Here is a 20,443-nt window from a genome sequence, read left to right on the forward strand (position 1 = left end):
TATAAACAGCATTAAGACATAAAATGTAGTAGCATTTCTTGCTTTGGTTTTGAAGATTACCAATATATAAAGGTTTTTATTTAGTTTCTTTTTTTTTTTATTTATTACAAAGTTTATTTTTACATCATTTTGCACATTTTTTTTTTTCCATCTCGATTGTAATCCCCGCGGGTTTCCCATCACCAAATCACCCCTGTGCCACCACCATAGTCCCGTGCATTTCCCTCCCTCCCCCCCCCGCCCATTTTTGATCCCATTCCCCACTCCACCCCCACAGAATGTCTCTGGTATATGGTTGTTCATTATTTTTGTTATTTTCTCACCTGGTCCATTATACTCCTGCTATGAGTGAAACCATCCGGTATTTTTCTTTATCTTTCTGGCTTATCTCACTAAGCATGATCTTTTCCAGCTCCATCCAAGTTGCTGCAAAAGACATGTGTTTCTCTTTTTTGGTTGCTGAGTAATATTCCACTGTATATATGTACCACATCTTTCTAATTCAGTCATCTACTTTTGGGCATTTGGGCTGCTTCCATGTTTTTCCAATTGTAAATAAAGCAGCAATAAACATGGGGGTACAAGTATCTTTTTCAATCAGTGTTTTTGTGTCTTTTGGGTAGATACCTAGGAGTGGGGTTGCTGGGTTGTAGGGAAGCTCCATGTTTAGCAGTTTGAGGAACCTCCAAACAGTTTTCCATAGTGGTTGTACTAGTTTGCATTCCCACCAGCAATGCAGGAGAGTTCCTTTTTAGTAAGAGAAAATTTTAAGTAAGTATTTTGAGACTATATGTTCTCATGTGACCTAGCTGAATTTACTTTTAATCTTTTCATTTATAACCAGCAGCTATGGTAGTTTAAATGAAAATCAACTATTTGATTTAGGCATCAATATTGCCAAGAAGTAGGGGAGATGAGCTGAAGATGGCCTAAAGATGGAGAAATTTACATTTAAACCTATTTGTACTTTTTAAATTTCTAGTACATGTATTTTATTCTTCTTTATATATGCATGTACTGAGTGATTAAAAAAAAAAACACTTACATGAAAATATGTTTTATAACTGTTCTGAACACACAAATTCATTCTACCTCAGAAACAAATGTAACAACGTTAATGTGGACCCTGAAAGAGATTGCCAGGGTTTGAATTTGAATTCCATGTAATACTGGTGGTGTGATGTTTGTTGAATTACATATTTATTCTGTGCTTAAAATAAGAGATAAAAAATAATGCCTTTCCTTTTGCTGTTTGAAGCTTAAGTAATTAGTACAAAATGCTTAGAAATAAAAAGGGCAGTAAAGGTGCTACTGTGGTTCCTTTGTTACTGTCATTACTACCAGTTTTTCTTTTAAAAAAAATCATAGAGATTTTTTTTTAAAGAGGATTTTTAAAATAGCTTTTCTCATTTATTGAGATGTAATTGACATGCCATGTTTGAAATACAGTTTGATGAGTTTTACTACATATATGCCTATAAAATCATCACTGTTATAGAGAGGATGAATATATTATCACTTCTAAATGTTCTTGATCCCTCCTTTTTTTATCCTTTTCCACCCCCAAATCCCTGCCTCATCCTCAGGCAAAAGTTACCAATTTTTTGTCACTATAGTTTGTATTTTCCATATAAATGAAATCATATGGTACATACCTTTTTTTTTGGTCTGGCTTTTTCTGTAACATTATTATTTCAGAAATCCTCCGTGTGTGTGTATGTGTGTGTGTGTGTTGATTTTTTTTTTTTTTTTAATTCTACCAACAATGAGTGAGACTTAAAGTTGCTTTAGATCCTCACCAATAGATGTCATGGTCAGTCTGTGGTTTTAGCCATTCTAAAGTAAGTGTATAGTGGTACCTTATCATGGTTTTAATTTGCCTTTAGCAGCTAATAATGTGTTAAATATCTTTTTGTGTTTGTCATCCATATATATTCTTAGCTGGCCATTTTCTAAATTAGGTTATTTGTCGTCATCTTGAATTGGAAGAGATTTTAAAATACATATTCTAGATAGAAGTCCTTAGTTAGATGCATGTTTTTTGGATAACTTTTTTCCCAGTGAGATGCCTTTGGATTTTCAAGCAGGCTTTTTAAGACTTTTTCTTTTCTAAGTTTTATAATTTTAGGCTTTATATTAAGATCTGTGATCTATTGGTGCTCATTTTGATATATGATATGAGCAGTCTTGAACTCTATCCCGTGATTAAGGTAATGTCTGGTTGGCTTTTCCACTACAATTCTTTTCTTTTCCTTTTTTTGTCTTCTATACTCAATAAGTATTTTGTGGGAAAGTACTTTAATATTTCTTTCCTCATCAAAATTTTAACCATATGTTTTAGTATCTGCTGAAGATTTTGGCCACTAATGCTTTGGTGGTTGTCAACTGGTGCTTTCTCAAAATTGTTTTATTGAGCCCTTCCTGTTATGGCAGGGGATTAAAGTACCATGCTATCAGCAGTCACTGCAGCATGAATTCAGTCCCCAGACAGGGAGGTGACCCAGAAGATGTGGCAGACCTCTCCTGTCTTGCCTGCTGCTCCCCCTCAGCAGGGTTTTTCATTAGATCTGCTTGTTCTACTCCCTGCTCTCACTGGTGAATCCTCTCACCACCACCCCTGCATTTCTGGCCTGTACCCCTGTTCTTGTCTGCATAAATCTTTAAAAAAAATTGTTTTGTTGAGCTATACTACATTCACCATATAGTTTATCCACTTAACATATTCAGTTCAGTTTTTACAATTATATTCACAAAGTTGTGCAGCTATCACTACATATACTTTACAGCTATCACTACATATACTTTAAGAACATTTAAGTCATCCTGTAAGACACTCTGTCCATTAGCAGTCAGTTTCTTTGCCTCCTGTCTCTTTTATCCCCAACCCTACGTAAACAACGTCTTAGACATTGTCCTCCCTTCTCAGGCTTTGAGTCCACTGGACTGTTGTCTCAATGACATCCCTTCATAGATATCCTGATTCCTGTGCTCCTGCTCTCTCATTGCTTGTCACTGTTTTCACTGTTTCCCCTCCTCTTACAAATGCCTATTTTTTATGACTTTTAGTCTAAAATTATTAAAGAAGGGAAAAAGGGACACAAGTCTCTTTGTCGTTAGTAGCACCATCTTTTGAGTCCCCTTTGACTCAACCTTTGAGGACTCAACCTTTGAGAACTCTTCAGAGAACATTTTAACTTAAATTTTTTGGGAAGTAATAATGCATTTTGCATGGTGTCAGGCCATTTGTCCTGTATATTTTCAGTTACATATGTGACAGTATAGTGTGTTGCTCAAGTAACTTTGCATTACTGTTTTTTAACAGCTAATAATGTATTTAGTAGTTTCTGTCTGCCAGAATAATTCTAATTGTTTGTTTGTTTTTAACTAGGTAAAAAGTTTAGAGTGGAAGAACAAAGAAAACCAAGAAAAAGGATTTTCATTCCTGTTTTCACATTTTAAGAAATATTATTTGCCTTATATATTTCCCAATATCTGCAAAGAGAACAGTTTGTATCATCCTGTACTTGGTAGGTAGTCTTTAGAGTGTTCTTAAAAAATTACACATAGGCCTTCCTGGTGATGCAGGGGTTAAAAATAGCACTATCAAGCTATTGCCAATCACTACAACATAAGTTCTATTCCTAGCCAGGGAGCTGATCCACACGGCGCAGCAGACCTCACCTATCTCACCTTCTATTCCCCTCGGCAGTGTATTTTAGTAGCTCCACATGCTCTGCATAAAGAAAAAAAAAAGTTCAAAATATTTTTTGAATTACACATGAGGATAAAACATACCTCAGTGTAACCAAGGTGTCTTTTTTTTTTTTTTAATTGAGATAACATCCGTTTTCAACAGTTTATATGATTCAGGAGAATAGATTCACACCTCCTCAGATGTGTGTCCCTAGACCCGTCACCAAAGCACCCATAATTCTTTACCTGTAGACCATTGGGTCCCCTCCCCTCTTTGTTCCACATGTACCCTCTCTCTAGTAGCCTCAGTTCTATAGTAGTGTTTTTAGAGTTTACTGTTTCTAGAGTTTACTTTTGACAGTTTTTTTGTTTATAACCCACCTATAAGAAAAATCATCTAGTATCTGTCTTTTTCTTTCTGACTTACTTTAATTAGCATTGCCCTTTCAGTTCCAGCCACATTGTAGCAAATAGCAAGAGTTCATCCTTATTTTTGTAGCTGATTACTATTACAGTGTGTGTGTGTGCACTCTGTGTGTGTGTGTGTGTACACACACATCTTTTTAATCCAGTCCTTTGTTGGGCACTTAGTTTGTTTCTATAATTTACCTATTGTTTATAGTGTTACAGTGGATATTGTAGTACACATATGCCTTCAAATTAGTGTGTTTGTTTAGAGTGGAAATGCTGGGTTATATGGTCTGTATTTTTGACAATAGTTGTTTATTTTTTTCACAGCATAAAATTTCTTTCTGGTGCTGTCACCATAGTTTTCCTATCATAAAAGTGCCCACAGTCCTCCACCACACTCCACACCCCCATTCTATACTCTCCTGATTCCATACCTCCCTTTCCCCTCTTGAATATCTCAGATCAGTAGTCTGCTTTCAAGGGTCAGATTACACATGGAATATCTTTTTGATATTTTGTAGGCCCTCCAAAGACTAGAGATTTTTTTTAGAAATATGGTTTCTGGATTTCACCCACTGGAAATATTTTTTAATTATAAATTTTAATGTTTGAAATGATTATTAAATCATATCATTGATATAAATTTTCATTTTAAGTCTTCTCATGGGTTTAGATTAGTTTGAATAATTACACTGTCATTTATTTTGATCCTGTCTTTTTAATATTTAATGACTGTTCCAGTACAGTAGTTGTACACTTGAAACTAGAAACTGAGAAACAAATCCTGGATTAGAAGCAGACCTCTACAATATGTAAATAGAAAGTACTGGAAATCTAATGTGAAAATGTTTTTATTTGCAGAAAGATGCACCTATTGTAAACTGCAAAGTTTAGACAACAGGCTCAGACAAAACCACTAGGACTCATAGAAATTATTTACTCTAGGCCCTCCCTGGTGGCACAGCGGGTTAAAGCACAGCACTAGAAGCTAAAGCCACTTCCACATGAGTTCCATCCCCGCCTGCCCCGGAGGTGACCACATGGCACAGCAGACCTCTCCTACTTGCCCACTGCTCCCTTCAGCAGTATAGTTCATTAGTCGGCCTGTTCTGCTCCACACACTGTCTCTGATGAATCCTTTCACCACCCCTGCACCTCTGGCCTGTATCCTACTTCTGTATGCATAAATAAATAAATCTTTAAAAGAAGTGATTTACTTTAGTCATGTAGCAAACCTTCACTATTTGGTAATATTTATTTTGAAAATACTTATGCTATAAAAATCAAAGGAAAATTCTTACACTGTGTAGCTTTCCAATGTGTGCCTCAGTCATAGGCTAGGTGAAATATGTTCTCATTAATTTTTTTTTTGTCCTCATGCTTTTTTAAAGTTTTTATAATAGTTTATTTTTACATCATTTTGTGCCCTTTTACAGCTTAGTTGTAATACCCATGGATTTCCCATCATCAGTCCGCCCATGCACTTCCCCCACCCCCATTTTTGATCCCATTCCCCACTCCAACCCTGTAAAATGTCTCTGATACATAGTTGTTCATGATTATTATTCCCCCTGCCCTACCCTCCCCAGTCCTTTAGGCTCCTGCTGTGAGTAAAATCATCTGGTATTTTTATTTCTCTTTCTGGTTTATTTCATTAAACATGATCCCTTCCAGTTCCATCCATGTTGCTGCAAAAGGCATGAGTTTATCTTTTTGTATTGCTGAGTAATAATTCCATTGTGTACTTGTACCACATCTACTTAATCCAGTCATCTACTTTTGGGCATTTGGGTTGATTCCATGTCTTTCCTATTGTAAATAAAGTAGCAGTAAACATGGGGTTCTTGTTAATTTTAAACGGCTCTAGAAGTTTCTTACATAGGATTCATTGAGCTTTTTAATGATATTTTTTTTTTAAAGATTTATTTATTTGTACAGAACTGGGGTACAGGCCAGAGATGCGGAGGGTGAGAGGATTCACCAGAGACAGGGTGGGGAGCAGAACAGGCAGATGGATGAAGTACACTGCTGAGGGGAGCAGCAGGCGGGTCAGGAGAGGTCTGCCACGCCATGTGGTCACCTCCGGGGCAGGCGGGAATCGAACTCATGCGGAAGTGGCTTAAGCTTTTTAGTGCAGTTCTTTAACCTGCTGCACCACCAGGGAGAGGCCCTTTTAATGATATTTTTACAAATAAAACTTGTTTCCATTTGTCATCCAGGAATATAGGATTAACTCTTTTAAATTCCATTCTAATGCCTAGCAAATTATTTTAAAGTGCCATATGCAAAAGTTTAAAAATACAGATTTATCTCAGCATAAATCCTGTCTTACTCTTTTTTTTTTTTTTTTGCATAGATATTCCACAGATAAGACCAAAGCCACATTATATTATGGTAAAAAAGGATGCTGAAACCAATGAAGCAATCTATTGTACAAAAGAGCCTTTTATTAAGGCTCGAGTTATTGTCATTCGTTGGCTGGTTTCTTTCTGGCTTGAACCAAAGCCGCATTCAGGACCTCATATTCCAGGGATGGAAGGCGAAGTCTTGCCAAAGAATATTCAGGTAATATACACATGGGGTAAATCTGTTAAAATTGTAAATGACTCAAGAGAGTTAATCTACTGATTCTAGTTGCCTTAGGTATAGAATACATTTAAATAGCAATGATATTTCCTAATGTAAATATATTTCATAAATATAAATTCTAGCAATTATGGAATCTAGTTTTAATTATACAACAGGATGATATAGAAGAAATGAAGTCATATATGAATCTTTTTATTTCTTTTATAGTACTAATAATATTCTGAACTATGCAAGTAAGAATGTTCTGAATTACACAAATAAAATTGTAAACAATTTACATGACATGGTTGTAGGACTTTATAGCTTTTCATAGATTTCTGTCCATTAACAGACTATTGAAAGTCCTACTCAATCTCTTTCCTCCATTTTTCATTCAGGACACCAAGTTAGAAATATTATATAAACTTATGTAATTATAGAGTAGAGGAACTAATATGTAAAATTGATATTTTTAATTCCTTTTTTATCAGTATGCATTTTTTCCTGAATGTGTGTATATTAGAGTTTTTACTTTTTTATCTCTAATTTCTTCAATTTAAAAAATGTTACTACACATACGTACTTTGTAAGACTACTTAAAGCTTTACAAGATAAAGTGGAAGTGTAAAGTGTGTTAGCATTCACAAAATTTGACTCATATTTTCCTTAGCTGCCTATTTATGTGTAGCAGACTGTGTGGTATGGTTTCACTAAAACGTGTATCCAAGATATATACAAAGAAGTATTAAGTATAGAAACACATTTTTGTCACAATATATTTATTGAGGTAAAGTAGGTTTTTATCATTGTATCTGCTTTTGGGGTTATAGGTTTAAACCTCTACAAATACATGTTTTCACATCATCTCCACCACTATTGCCCTAATAATCTTCCATCATGTTCCATAAGGCTCTTCTGTTCATTTACTTCCACGCTGCCACATTCCCCCTCTGGTTGCCTCAGTTTTGTAATGTTAAGAGTTTATTATTGACTTGATTTTAATGACCCTTTGTGATGTTTCTCTGTAGATGATCTGTGCAAGTGAGATCATTTGGTTTGTCTTTCTTCTTACACTTAAGCTATATCTTCTACGGTTCTTTAGTATTGTTGCAGATGGCAAGAGTTCAGTTTTTTCTTTCTCTTTTTCTTTAGAGTTGAGCACTATCTATTTGTATTTCTGATATACTCCTCTGTCCTTGGATATTTCAGCTATTTCCATAACTTAGCTATTGTAGTTAAAAACAGGGCTGCAGTGAACATAGGGGTATGTTAGTGGTTTTGTATTTTTCTAATATCTTGAGGTAATATGTATTTGAACTCTTTTGTTTCCTGATGTGAACCTGAATTGTTTTTATTTTTAGTACTTCTTTTCCTATGTCATATAGGTTCTGATAGGTTGTTCATTTATTCATCTCCAGGAATTTTTTAATTTCTACTCCGATTTCATCATTTATTGTTGAGATATGTGTATTGTTCATTTTTTATATATTGTGAGATTTTCTTGCCTTTTATGGCTAATTTCTAACTTGATACCATCAGTCAGAGAAGATACTTGGCATCATTTCAGTCTTCATGAACTCTCTGATACTTGTAACTCAGCATTTGTTAGACATGTTCGTTGTACACTTAAAAAGAGTGTATTTAGCTTTTGGGAGGTACATTGTCCTGTAATTGTCCATTTAACCCATATGGCCTAACTCATTTAAATCTGTCCTTTTCTTATTTCTTTTTGGTTAATTCATAAGTTTCTAATGTATTTTGATGTTCCTTCATTTGATGCAGCTATATTGCTAAGTATCATGTCTTCCTGTATTGATTCCCCTTAATCATTATATATTGTCCAGCTCTGTCTCTTCTTAACTTTTATAGAGCACTGCCGTCCCTGCCTTCCTTTGGGTCCCGTTTGCTTATAGAATTGTTTTCCTACTCATTATTCTGAGCCTGTTTTTATCTTTGGATCAGGGAGTCTCCTTATCTTGGAATTTAGGGATCTCCTGAAGTCAACAAAAAGTTGGGTTTTATTTTTTATCTTGCTTGCCAATCTTGCCTTATGATTGATGAAATTAGTCTATTCATATTAAGGGTGATTATTGATACATGAGATTTTGTTATCCTATTTTGTTTTTCTGGTTCTATTTAATTCCCTGGGGTTTTGTTTGTTTTTCGAAGTGTCTTTTCTCTGATTTAGATGGGAAATTCCCCTTCAGTATTTTTTTTGTAGGCAAGTGCTGGCATTGGCAAAACCCTAAGCTTCTGTTTGTCTAAGAAGACCTTTGTTTCTCCTTTTTATATGAAGGATAGTGTTGCTATTGAAGGATAATCTTGTTGGCTGGCAGTTTTGCTCATTGAGCATTTTTGAATATGATTCCATTCTCTATAGGGTTTCCTCCAAGAAATAGCATCTTTTTTCATGAGACTCAGTCTTAAAAGTTTTTCTTTATCTGTTAATTGTTTTTGCTCCCTAGATACCTTCAATTTTCTTTCTTTTGCTTAAAATTCTGGGCATTTTGTGATTATTTGTCTTGGTGTGGGTCTGTTGCCTTTAGATAACCAGGTGTTCTTTCAGCATCATGAACTTGTATATTCATTTCTTCCCCTAGGTTGAGGGAATTTTCCTGTTATTTCTTTGAGGAATTAGAGAGGCTCCCTCTTTCTCCCCTTTTGGGTTAATTATTATCCTTATATTGCCTTTACTAATGGATTTCAAGTCTCGTATTTAAATTTTTAATTTATTTTTATGTTATTTATTTTTTGAAATATAGTTATCACATACATTTTTGTACAATGTATGATTTCCTTCCCCATGAAATTCCCACCACCAATTCACCTGTACATCATCATCATAGTCCCTGTCTCCTGGTTCTTTGTATTTCTCAAGTCTTTTTGTTTCTGCCTTTGCCTTCTTTTCTTTCAGTTTCTTTATCATGGGTGCCTTGAAGGAAGGATTTTATTCTGGGTTCCCTATGGAAGTTAGAGACACTCTTAGGACCCAAACAACAGTTGCAGTAGCTGTGTGGCTCTTGCTACTGCCAAACCCAGTTTCTGGTCTCCTGTGTGTCCTTGTTGAACTGTGGAGCAGACTATGCTTTCACAGTGTATTAAGCTCTTTCCTTCCTAGGCTAGTGGGAGGGTCTTGGGGTTGGAGGGACTTTGGGGGAAAGGACAGATAGCTCTCCCTGCCGACCGGCAATATTCCTGTTTCCTATTCTTTCCTTCTCTTACTGATGATTTGTGACTTTCCTTACTGATACACTGATCCTCACCTCTCCAGCCTCATTCTAGATGAGGCTTCTCCCAGACTTTTAATCTTGATATTCCTGATGGAAGCAATGATGAATCTGTCTGCCTTCCTCCCTCAAGTGTGGGAACACTTAATGCAGAATAATTTTTCAGATTTCAGGATTATTGGTTTAAAAGACTAGATTTTATTATTGTTGATAAGACATATTTAAGATCATTTACTTAACCCCTCTTAATTTGTAAATGACAAAACTGAGGCCAAAATTGAATAACTTATCAAAAAGTAGTTTGTTGTACTATGGAGTAGTGGTACTTCTGTCACTCCATAATAACATTCTTTATCCACAATTTAAGACTTTTTGCCTATTCACTGAAAATCTTAGTAGGTTATTAGAATATGAAATTTTCCAATATTTTAATTTCATTTCTACTCATGCCACAATTTTTCTTCTATTCCTTTTTTTGAAGTTTTTATAGTGTTTGTATAATTTTCGTTTAAGGTGAAATAAAGATTATTTTAAACACTAGGACTTTATTGAGCTTAGTATTACTTACTTGTTAAGGAAGAGCTAACTCTGTCTGCATTATTCTTTTACCTAGCTTTAATTAGTAACCTGTGTGCATTGTAAATTTACTAAAAATCTGTTTGTGGATCTAGTTGTTTTTGGATAAATGATTAGATTTTGAGCTATTTGCCATTATTTAGAATATATTCTAATTATGTCTGGATATTAAACATTACTATAAATTACTGTGCACACTTTGCATTCTGCCAGTATTTGCTATTAAAAATCAAAGACCCAGTTGCATTGTATTGTCCACTTTTTGTTTTTCTTTTAGAGGGCAGCTGCTAGTTTGGTATCCAGAGAAGAAAACAGAAATGATAATGCTGATAAAACAGATAGAACTACAGAACCAGAACAATCTCATTCCAATACAAGCACTCTCACAGAACGAGAACCCAGTTCATCTAGTCTCTGCAGTATTGATGAAGAACATCTCACAGATATTGAAATAGTTCGCAGAGTTTTTTCTTCTAAAAGAAGTAATGTAAACTTTGTCACAGAGATATTTCGTCAGGTAAAAAAAAAAAACTCAGTATTTTAAATTTGTAATTTATGCATTTGTGTTTATCAAATATACTTATTTTTAACTATTTGAAAAACATTCCCTAAGGAGAATAAGCTTTAAAGTTCATATTTCATTTTTAAAATTTGCTGCACTTATTTTTGTTGAATATTTTCTCCCCTTCCATACTTATTCGGATGTTAGAATCACTTTTTTAGTTACTAACTTTATGATTTAAAATTTTCTTCTCAATTGACTGACAAATTATAGTAAGTTTATTTTATGTTTCACTTTAATAAGTAAAAAGTGGGTTATAAATATAACAAGTGGTATTTTCATTGCCTTTATCATCCCTTCAGAAGCTCACTTCTGTCCTCTACAGTATCCTAAAATTAAGGTTACTTAAGGGAGTCATTATCTAAGACAAAAAGAAAGAGATATAGTGGAGAGGGAGGAAAAATAGAAAAAGAAATTTTCCATAAAATACCTAGGAATTCCCAAGTATACATTCTTAGTTATACAGAACTTTTGTGGGAAATAGGCCTTATGAAGGCCTCATATTTGTTCTCTGTTGGTCCTCTCATTGTCTTATTAATTTTTGCTCCTGTTCTTCTTTGTACTTTTCTTGATTTTTCTTTTTTTCTTTTCCCTCTAACTGTTGTTTTAGCCTCCTATTTTTCTCAGATAAACATTTTAGGCTATTAATATATATTTTAATACTGATTTTCATGCTCTTTGACCTATTTAAAAATGTGCATCTACTAAATACATTTTTTAGTTTTTTATTAGAAATTTCTAAAGTAATTCTGTTTTCTTTAAAGACTTTGGTTTCTGCCATACTAATTATTTAATTTGCTAAAACTTACGGTCCACTATATAGAGCATTCTCATAAATATTCTGTGCTGAATGTATTCCTTTCAGTTGAGTTCAGTGATCATTGAAGTTTTGTATACTACTGTGTTGTTGAACTTTGCTGTACCCTTAAGATTTTTATTTAAAATAAGTGGATCAAGATGCTGTGGAATATACAACGGAATACTACTGAGCTACAAAAATAAATAAACAAATTCATACAGCATTGTGAATGGAGCTTAAAAGGATAAAGCTAAACCATATAAGTTAGAAGGAGAAAGATAAATACCAGTGGTGTCACTAATACTGGGAATAAAAAGATAAAGACAAGCTGAAAATTAACTCTTGATAGCTCAATACAGAATTGATATACCAATTGGGGAGGGTTTGGAGCAGGGGAAGTAAACAAGGGATGGGAGGCATAGTGGGCTGTGGTTGTGGAGTACTGGTGAGTTGGTGGTGGATACACAGTGGTAGTAATATACTTGATGTGTATACCCCAGTGTTAACTTATCTGAATTTTCATGTCTCTCCTCTCTTTTCACTGACTACTAAACTTCTCAGTTACCGCTTAAATATCACTATGTCAGACAAGTCTTTAATGACTCATTTTGAGTTTTAGGTTCATGGCAGAATTGAGCAGAAAATACCAAAGACTGTTGATCTGATCACATAATTCAGTAGCTTCCATTAAATTTCCATACACAATGCAAACTCTTCATTGAAGTTTATGAATACTGCATGATAAAACTGTATCTCACATCCCTGATCATTCTCTGCTTATTTACAGCTAAATACAGTTTGCCACACTGTATCTTATTTAATGTTTTTCATTGAGTTGATGTTGGTTTACATTGTTTGCATTTTGTAAGTGTAGGTGCCCTCCCAGAGTTGTTGTTGTGATAGCACCCCCATGAACAGCAGCCCTTTTCCTGTCTTCTTTCCCCTCTCCTTTATCCTTATGCACTGGTTGCCTCCATGATATAGTGAGCTTTCAGGAATTAGTTTTTCAGTTTGGCTTTATCTAACCCTTTGTGTTTTTTTTCTGTATTCCACATATAAATGATGCTGTACAATTACATGATACTGTACAAATACATCTGTATTTCTTTCTCCTTCTGCGTGATTTTGCTTGCAGAGTCCCTTCCATGTGCTATCCACATTGCCATGAATGGCAAGATTTTATCATTTTTGATAGCTGAGTGGTACTCCTTTGTATTTGGAACCTTTTTAAATAAGGTTGAACTGTTGTTGTAATTGCAAAGTGTCTAATCTGAGAGCAGGCAATGATGATCAAAATCATGCCTTTGAGTGTTTAACTGCTGGAATTTGGAATTGGGGAATAGTTTTGTTAAAGTAACAAAAATGGTAAGATAATACATTTTGCTAGGGAATCTGTAACATAAAATAAAGGGTTACCAGTTAAATACCCTTTTGATACTATACAACTTTTCATCATTTATTTGGGAAACTTTTTTTTACAATTAGTTTCAATTGGGTAATATAAAATAATTTGATTAATATTAAATACATTTATTTTTAAATCTTCAGAAATTAGCAGACTTTAGGTAAAAGTTTGTGACGTTTTGAATTGAACTAATTGGTAATTGTTAAACAAAAACGAGATAATTTTATTCCATTTCTAACTGTAAATAAAAAATAATGAAAATGTGTAAGGAAAGTACTTTGGGTAGTGAGATTGAGAATTCTTACTGGTTTTGTGTAAAAAAAATTCTACTGTGAATATTAGTGTTTTTATGATGAGGAAGATATTTACTTTTTTTTAATTAAAATATTTTTACTAAAATTATTTTTGAAGATTTATTTATTTATGCATACAAGAACTCAGGTGCAGGCCTAAGGTGTAGAAGGGGGGCAGAGTAAGGAGTGAAAGGATTCACCAGAGACAGAGTGGGGAACAGAACAGGTGGATCTACTGAAATACCCTGCTGAGGAGAGCAGCAGGTGAGACAGGAGTGGTCTGTGCTGACATGTGGGTTAGCTCCCTGGCTGGGGTCCAATTCATGCTGAGAGCTTGACAGTGTTAAGAACTTAACCTCTTGCACCACCAGTGAGGCCCTTTATTAAAATTTATTTTGATAATAATCGTTAAGTAAAATAGCAGTTACAAAATTATGACTTACCATGAAAACTTGATTTTTGCTTTGTAGAAACACATTTCATGAAACAAGGAATATCTTCATTCTTAAATAGTACAATTGAAACAAATCTTTGCTCTTGGTACTTTAAATCAGTGTTTATTCCCCAAAAACATTTCTATTGCAGTATATTTTCAGATTATTTGGTGACAAAAGACGTTGATAATGAATTAACTTTTATCTCACATTTTATAATAGGATGTAAATAAATGTGTTAGTAATTTATAGCAAAGAAAATGGTAACATCTCATTTTCTTATTCACTAGGCATTTTTATTACCAATTTGTGAAGCAGCAGCAATGAGAAAAGTAGTAAAAGTATATCAAGAATGGATTCAGCAAGAGGAAAAACCTTTGTTCATGCAAGAGCCTGAAGAAATTGTGATCTCCTCCTCGGACTTACCTTGCATTGAAAATGTCGCAGATCATACCATTTCGATGGAAGAAGAAGAAAAAAGAGAAGAGGTAACAGATTTATAGTTTTTGGTATAAATTTAATCGATTTTTATAATGTGTAATATTGTATTAGCACACATTTACTTACTAAGTAGAAAGCTAAAGATATCTTTCAGTATATATTGCAGTTTAGATAATCTAGCAGTTAATTCAGTATCCTACCACAAAGTTCTTTGATGTCACAACTCTTAAAAAATTAATATTGAAGCTTTGTATACTGATATAATTATTGTTGAGATAAGAATTATATGCTATTATAAAAGTGGTAATATTTAAAGTTGTAGAGCTAATCAAAATGGATGCTGTAGTGCCAAACCTCGTAGGGTAATTATTAAACACAGTTGCTCATGTTTTTAGTAAAGAAAGTGAGAACCCACACAAAACAATATTTTTAATTCTTTCTTGTAAAGTTTGGCTAATAGCAAAGGATAAACCATCCTATGACTAGGTAAATAATCTGGTATATAAAGCTCATTTTTCATTACTGCGTCTGGTAATAGAAGATTAGTTTGTGTTAAAATAATCTTCCTGCATATTGCAATTATTAGTTCTAGACAAAATATTTTAAAATAATTATTTGAAGATATTTGTCAGTGACCCAAAAGCATAAAGAAAGTAGAAGGAAACTTAAATGAGAGCAAAACAGTGAGTAAAATTTGTTTGGCTTTTCACCCTCAAGGAATGATAGTTTGTAAAATGTTTGATAGCTAAAACCCAAGCAGAAAACTGCAGTCTAAGTAGTTTAAGAATTATTTGTTCATAAATCCCTGGGATAATGGGAATTTGCTACTTTATATAGGATAAATACAAGCCATTTTCTGTATATTTGGATTCTGAGATTTTATGTAGAACAAAATTCATCTCTTATAGAACTGTAAATAATATAGATTCTTGAGTGTGTTAAGTGTACAAAGGGGTGGTTTATACATTAAATGCATAGAAAAATGCCTGTATCTGAAACAATATCATCTCTAACTAGTCGTTATGGATGATTTTTTACTTTATACTTTGTATTTTGATCCTTTTTGTACAGTGAACTCACTTTGCTATTATAGTCAAATAAGACATCTTCTTTTTTGAGAAAATGCTTAGCTTTTGGCACCCAATAATTTCCAGTTTACTTCTTCAGCTTACTGTCTTGTTGCAACATTGTTTATTAATGAAGTATTGAAAACTTTTATTTTCCTTCAGGAAAATGGAACAAATGCTGATCATATTCGAAATTCCACTTGGGCAAAAAATGGCTCCTACCAAGAAATTCTTTGTAATACCTCAGAAGAAGCTACAGAACAAAATATACGAGCTGGTACCCAGGCAGTTTTGCAGGTGGGTCACTTTTTAGCTACTTAAAAAAAAAAAATTAGATAATCACTAAATATTCCAAACACATTCTTCAGTATTTTAATGTAGATTATAGTTTTAAATTTAATGAATTCACCACTCACTTTTATCTATTATGCATGTTAATTTTGCTTTGTTAATCACTTTTACTTTATATTATCAGTAACATCTCGTTTTTTTTTATTTTTTTTTATTTTTTTAAAGATTTATTTATTTGTGCATACAGAACTGGGGTACAGGCCAGAGGCTCAGGGGCGGTGAGAGGCTTCACCAGAGACAGAGTGGGGAGCAGAACAGGCAGATGGACGAAGTACACTGCTGAGGGGAGCAGCGGGCGGGTCAGGAGAGGTCTGCCACGCCATGTGGTCACCTCCGGGGCAGGCGGGAATTGAACTCATGAGGAAGCGGCTTTAGATTCTCGTGCTGCGCTTTAACCCGCTGCGCCACCAGGGAGGGCCACATCTCATGTTTTTATAGACAGTTGTAAAATGTATATAAATTCTCCCATGTTGAATTACACTGCAACTTTTAGCATTAACCATTAGTTTTTTAGAATTGTTGAGACCTCACCTTAGTTCGTTTTGCTTTGTGATGTTGCAGTTTATGATTACTTCATATTTTATTTATTCATTTGTTGATGGTTTCTACTTGATTCCAATTTCTCACTATCCCTAGTGCTACATTTTGCACATATGGGAGAAAAAACCTAGAATCTATGCCTAGAAGTTGGGCAAAAGAATTTGTACATAATGTGCTTTACTTTCACATAATATTAATGCCAATTTTCTCCAGCATGGTTATAATAATTAATATTCCCTTCAGTAGTCTTGTGAGTTCTCAGTTTATTATGTTTCTCATTATTCGTATACTCACATATTATTAAGTTTTGCTGCTCATATATATGTGGATAATCTCATTTTGAAAGTTTGTATTTCCCTGTTTTAATTTGCCCTCTTTTGTCAGTGCTGATAGTGAGCTTCTTTTCTCATTTATGAAATGACTCATAATGAATTGACTTTTCATGCTTTTTCTGTTATTTTGTTGGATGTCTCTTACCTACTTGTGGGACTTCATTGTATTAATTTTGTAAATTTGACTGTCCTTATCAACATGACTGTTCAAATTATTAAATCAATGTTCATTTCCCAATCATATTCTTACTGGACTTCTCAGGAGCATTTTATGGAGTACCTCATTCCCTTGATGTTGAAACTGTTCAATTGATTTTCAGAATAGAATACCATCCTGTTTTTCTCCTTACTCAACTGGCTTCTTAGATTTTCTTTTAATTGATATTTCTACAGTTCTCTGACTTCTGCATGTTAAAGTGCCCAGAACTCAGTCTTTGGGTCTCTTTTTGAATTACATTTATTCTCTTGTTGATCTCTTTCATTCTTTGCATGTCATCCAGGGAAATATAATTTAAAAATTTCTCATGGCTATGTAATCAAGTCCTTATTTTGTTTCTACTATTTATTTGCACTTCTCTCTTACTTTTCTTGGTCAGCATTGCTGAATCTACAGTCAGTTTTTTCCAAAATTTTAAAATTAGTTTAGTATTCTTTCCTCGTCTAATTTTACAACTGTATTTTGTTATGTCGTTTATCCAGATATAAATTTTCTAGGTTCACAGTAGATGTAATATTCTGATCTTTCAAAATATCATTGAAAACCTTGACACTTAGCTGTTACCATTTCAAGTTTGTCCTCAGTAACAAAATACAATTCTATTTAATATAAGAAATTTAATTAAAGATAACATATCAATGGCTCCTCATTAGTAGTAATTAATCTTTACACACTGTTGTTACCAAAACATATACACACAGCCATAAACATGAAAAAAGAGGGTTTTAATATCTCATTCAGAATTTTTTTATTTATGTATCATCTTTTACACCAAACTTTTTTTTTTCCATTATATGACAGCATTAGGGCTATAACAAAACTCAGTTATGAAAAACGCTGTGTTTTTATTTGGTTTGTTTTCTTTGGGTGTCTACAACGAATTGTGTATGTGTTCAGATAAATATAAAAATAGATTTAATTAGTTTAAATTTCTAGTGGTAGAAGTTTGGTAAAAATTAACCTACAGTCTTACACTCATGAGTTTGTTGTAGATCATAGTGTAGATCACATTATATGCACACACACACACCACTTCTTACTTTGATTTATTCTTAAAGTATCACAGTTGTTTTTGTATTTGATTAAGAAATATACTATAAAGAAATACACCATTGAAATTGCTAATGAATAACTAATGATTTCTTTTATCATAGGTGTTTATTATAAATTCATCAAACATATTTCTTCTTGAACCTGCAAATGAAATAAGAAATCTTCTGGATGAGCACACTGATATGTGTAAACGTATACTTAACATTTATCGGTTCATGGTTGTACAAGTGTCAATGGACAAAAAGACTTGGTAAAAAAAACACCTTCTTTTTTAAACTGTCTCTGTCAGTAATTTTTAGATGAAATAGTATCTGAGAACAGGGCTTCTTACAGTGAAAAAAGATGAAAACTAGAAGTCTTTAGATAAGTAGAAGTCTCTAGACTTCTATAGTATTTTATGAAATAATGATGGAAACATTAGTCTTCATTTTATCCCAAATATCTTTTATCAGACTTCCACAAAACCCATTAGATTATCTTTCTAAAGTGGACATACTATGGCCTCCCTTTACTGTAATCCCAAGGAATGAACACATGAATGTGTTCTCACTTAAATACATGGATTTATTTAAGTGTGAATGAAGAAGTAAACAATTGAATTATGAAAATCTGATTCCTCGATCTGGCATTCAAGACCATGTACTATCAGTGTCCATCTTTCAATTCTAAAGTTCACCCTGTAAGACAGAATCCTGCTTTCTAAAAGCTTTATCAAATTGTTCTTTCCTAAGCATGTTCTGGACTTTCCTTTGCAAAACTAAAATCCAGCCATCTTTTCCTTTTGTGATCATAACTGTCTTTAGACCTTACCTCCTTCCCATATATCCTTACTGATCTATTTTCCTCTCCCTTTCATTTTGTATTTGTGTCTCTGTTATAGTTCTTGCCAAAATTATCTTAACCTTTAAATTATTTATGGTAATTTTCATCTCACTGAAGTGAAGCCCAAAATGGGTATTCTATAACTTTATATATAAGTATAGATGTAAAATTTTTTGTATAATATAATTAACTAGTTATACAGTATTGTACTTTGTGCATGTACTATAATTTTCCTAATCAACTAAAGCTGTTTCCTTTTGTTATTAGAGAAGGGAAAGACAGTTAGTAGCCTTGTATGCATATAATATTTCCTACTTTGACCTTTTTTTTTTAGATTGATTTATGTGTCCAAGAATAATAGTACAGGCCAGAGATGCAGGGGGTAAGAATATTCACCAGAGACAGAGTGAGGAACAGAACAGGCAGATTGACTGAAATACACTGCTAAAGGGAGCCATAGGCAAGACAGGAGAGGTCTGCCACACAGTATGGGTCAGCTCCCTGGCTGGTAATTGAACTGATGGCTTCATAGTGCTGCTCTTTAACCCGTTGTGTCACCAGGGAGGGCCCTACTTTGACTCATTCTTAAAATGTGGATGTACATAGTCATGTATTATATATACTATGTACTTAAAATGTGGGAGCACATGGAAAATTGACAGAATACCTTTTTAACACTGTTAAAATAGTTAAATCAAGAAGTGATTTTTGCCAGTAACTTGCCTGGAGCACTTTTCTGTGTTGTGTTCTTTTTAAACACATTTTTTTCTTCCTTAATCCTTACCCTAGAAAAAATTAGTATTTCTATTTTATACAGTATCTTAGGCATAAGTAACCTGTCCTTATTCACACAGCTGAGATTTGGACTTCAGCTTTAGAGCCCAAGTAATTACTAGCCAGTAATGATGCTACATTAAATCATTCTCGTTAGCCCCCTCTCACCCCTCCATTTTTCCTTTATATATGCTTTCAATCAGTGTGTTGAACTTAGTTAAAGTAAGACACTTTCTAATTGAAGCACAACTTTAGAATTTTTATTAACTTTTACAAGTTCCTTTGGAGTTGTGTTTATTGACAAATTTGCATTGAATTTACAAGGCTTTGTTTTAAAGTTATTACATTACAGAGTGAGAGATGATATTTGAATGAATTATGTTTTAACTGTAAACTAGATAATATTTATTTGGAAAATATATACTATAAATTTTGATTTATATATGGTTGATTTCAGATAGATTTCATTACCTTTAGGTTAGCTAGAAGATCAAAGTTACCAATACAGTACCTCTTTTTAAAAAGGAATGAATGCATGCTTTTGTTGTTAATATATTCAGTATATTTTCATTGAGTGATGTATTTCTATATTATTCTGCCCTAACTTCCTAGAAAAACCATGACATCTAGGTCTGGGATCTATTGCTGCCTCTGCCACATTTCTCACATGGACTGTTATTGCCTGGAATGGGCCTGCAAATAAGTAAAAGATAGGAGGCTGTGATAGGAGCTTACCTTTAGTCTGGCTAATACCCAATTGAAATTCCCTTGTCTGCCTCTTTTTTCACATGTCGTTGAATCAATTTTCAAATTATTCAAGTACCAATAAGGTAGTTTAATGATTTTGATAATAAGTTTAATGATCTTGATCTAGGAGA

At 33.6% G+C, this 20,443-nt stretch overlaps 1 protein-coding gene across 8 annotated transcripts in view; it reads left to right on the forward strand.

The window, feature by feature from the left end:
- Window positions 1-20,443, forward strand: part of RALGAPA1 (Ral GTPase activating protein, alpha subunit 1 (catalytic)) — a 207,467-nt gene that overhangs the window by 43,390 nt on the left and 143,634 nt on the right. For all 8 annotated transcript variants that reach the window (XM_012724483.1, XM_012724485.1, XM_012724488.1 and 5 more), the window contains exons 8-13: window positions 3,389-3,527; window positions 6,461-6,669; window positions 10,753-10,992; window positions 14,259-14,456; window positions 15,639-15,773; window positions 18,071-18,219. In XM_012724483.1, coding sequence (XP_012579937.1) covers window positions 3,389-3,527; window positions 6,461-6,669; window positions 10,753-10,992; window positions 14,259-14,456; window positions 15,639-15,773; window positions 18,071-18,219 — 1,070 coding nt within the window. The remainder of the gene's footprint in view (window positions 1-3,388; window positions 3,528-6,460; window positions 6,670-10,752; window positions 10,993-14,258; window positions 14,457-15,638; window positions 15,774-18,070; window positions 18,220-20,443) is intronic.

Source organism: Condylura cristata, unplaced genomic scaffold (genome assembly GCF_000260355.1).
Source record: "Condylura cristata isolate star-nosed mole 26May11 unplaced genomic scaffold, ConCri1.0 scaffold00013, whole genome shotgun sequence".
In the NCBI taxonomy this organism is placed as follows: Eukaryota; Metazoa; Chordata; class Mammalia; order Eulipotyphla; family Talpidae; genus Condylura; species Condylura cristata.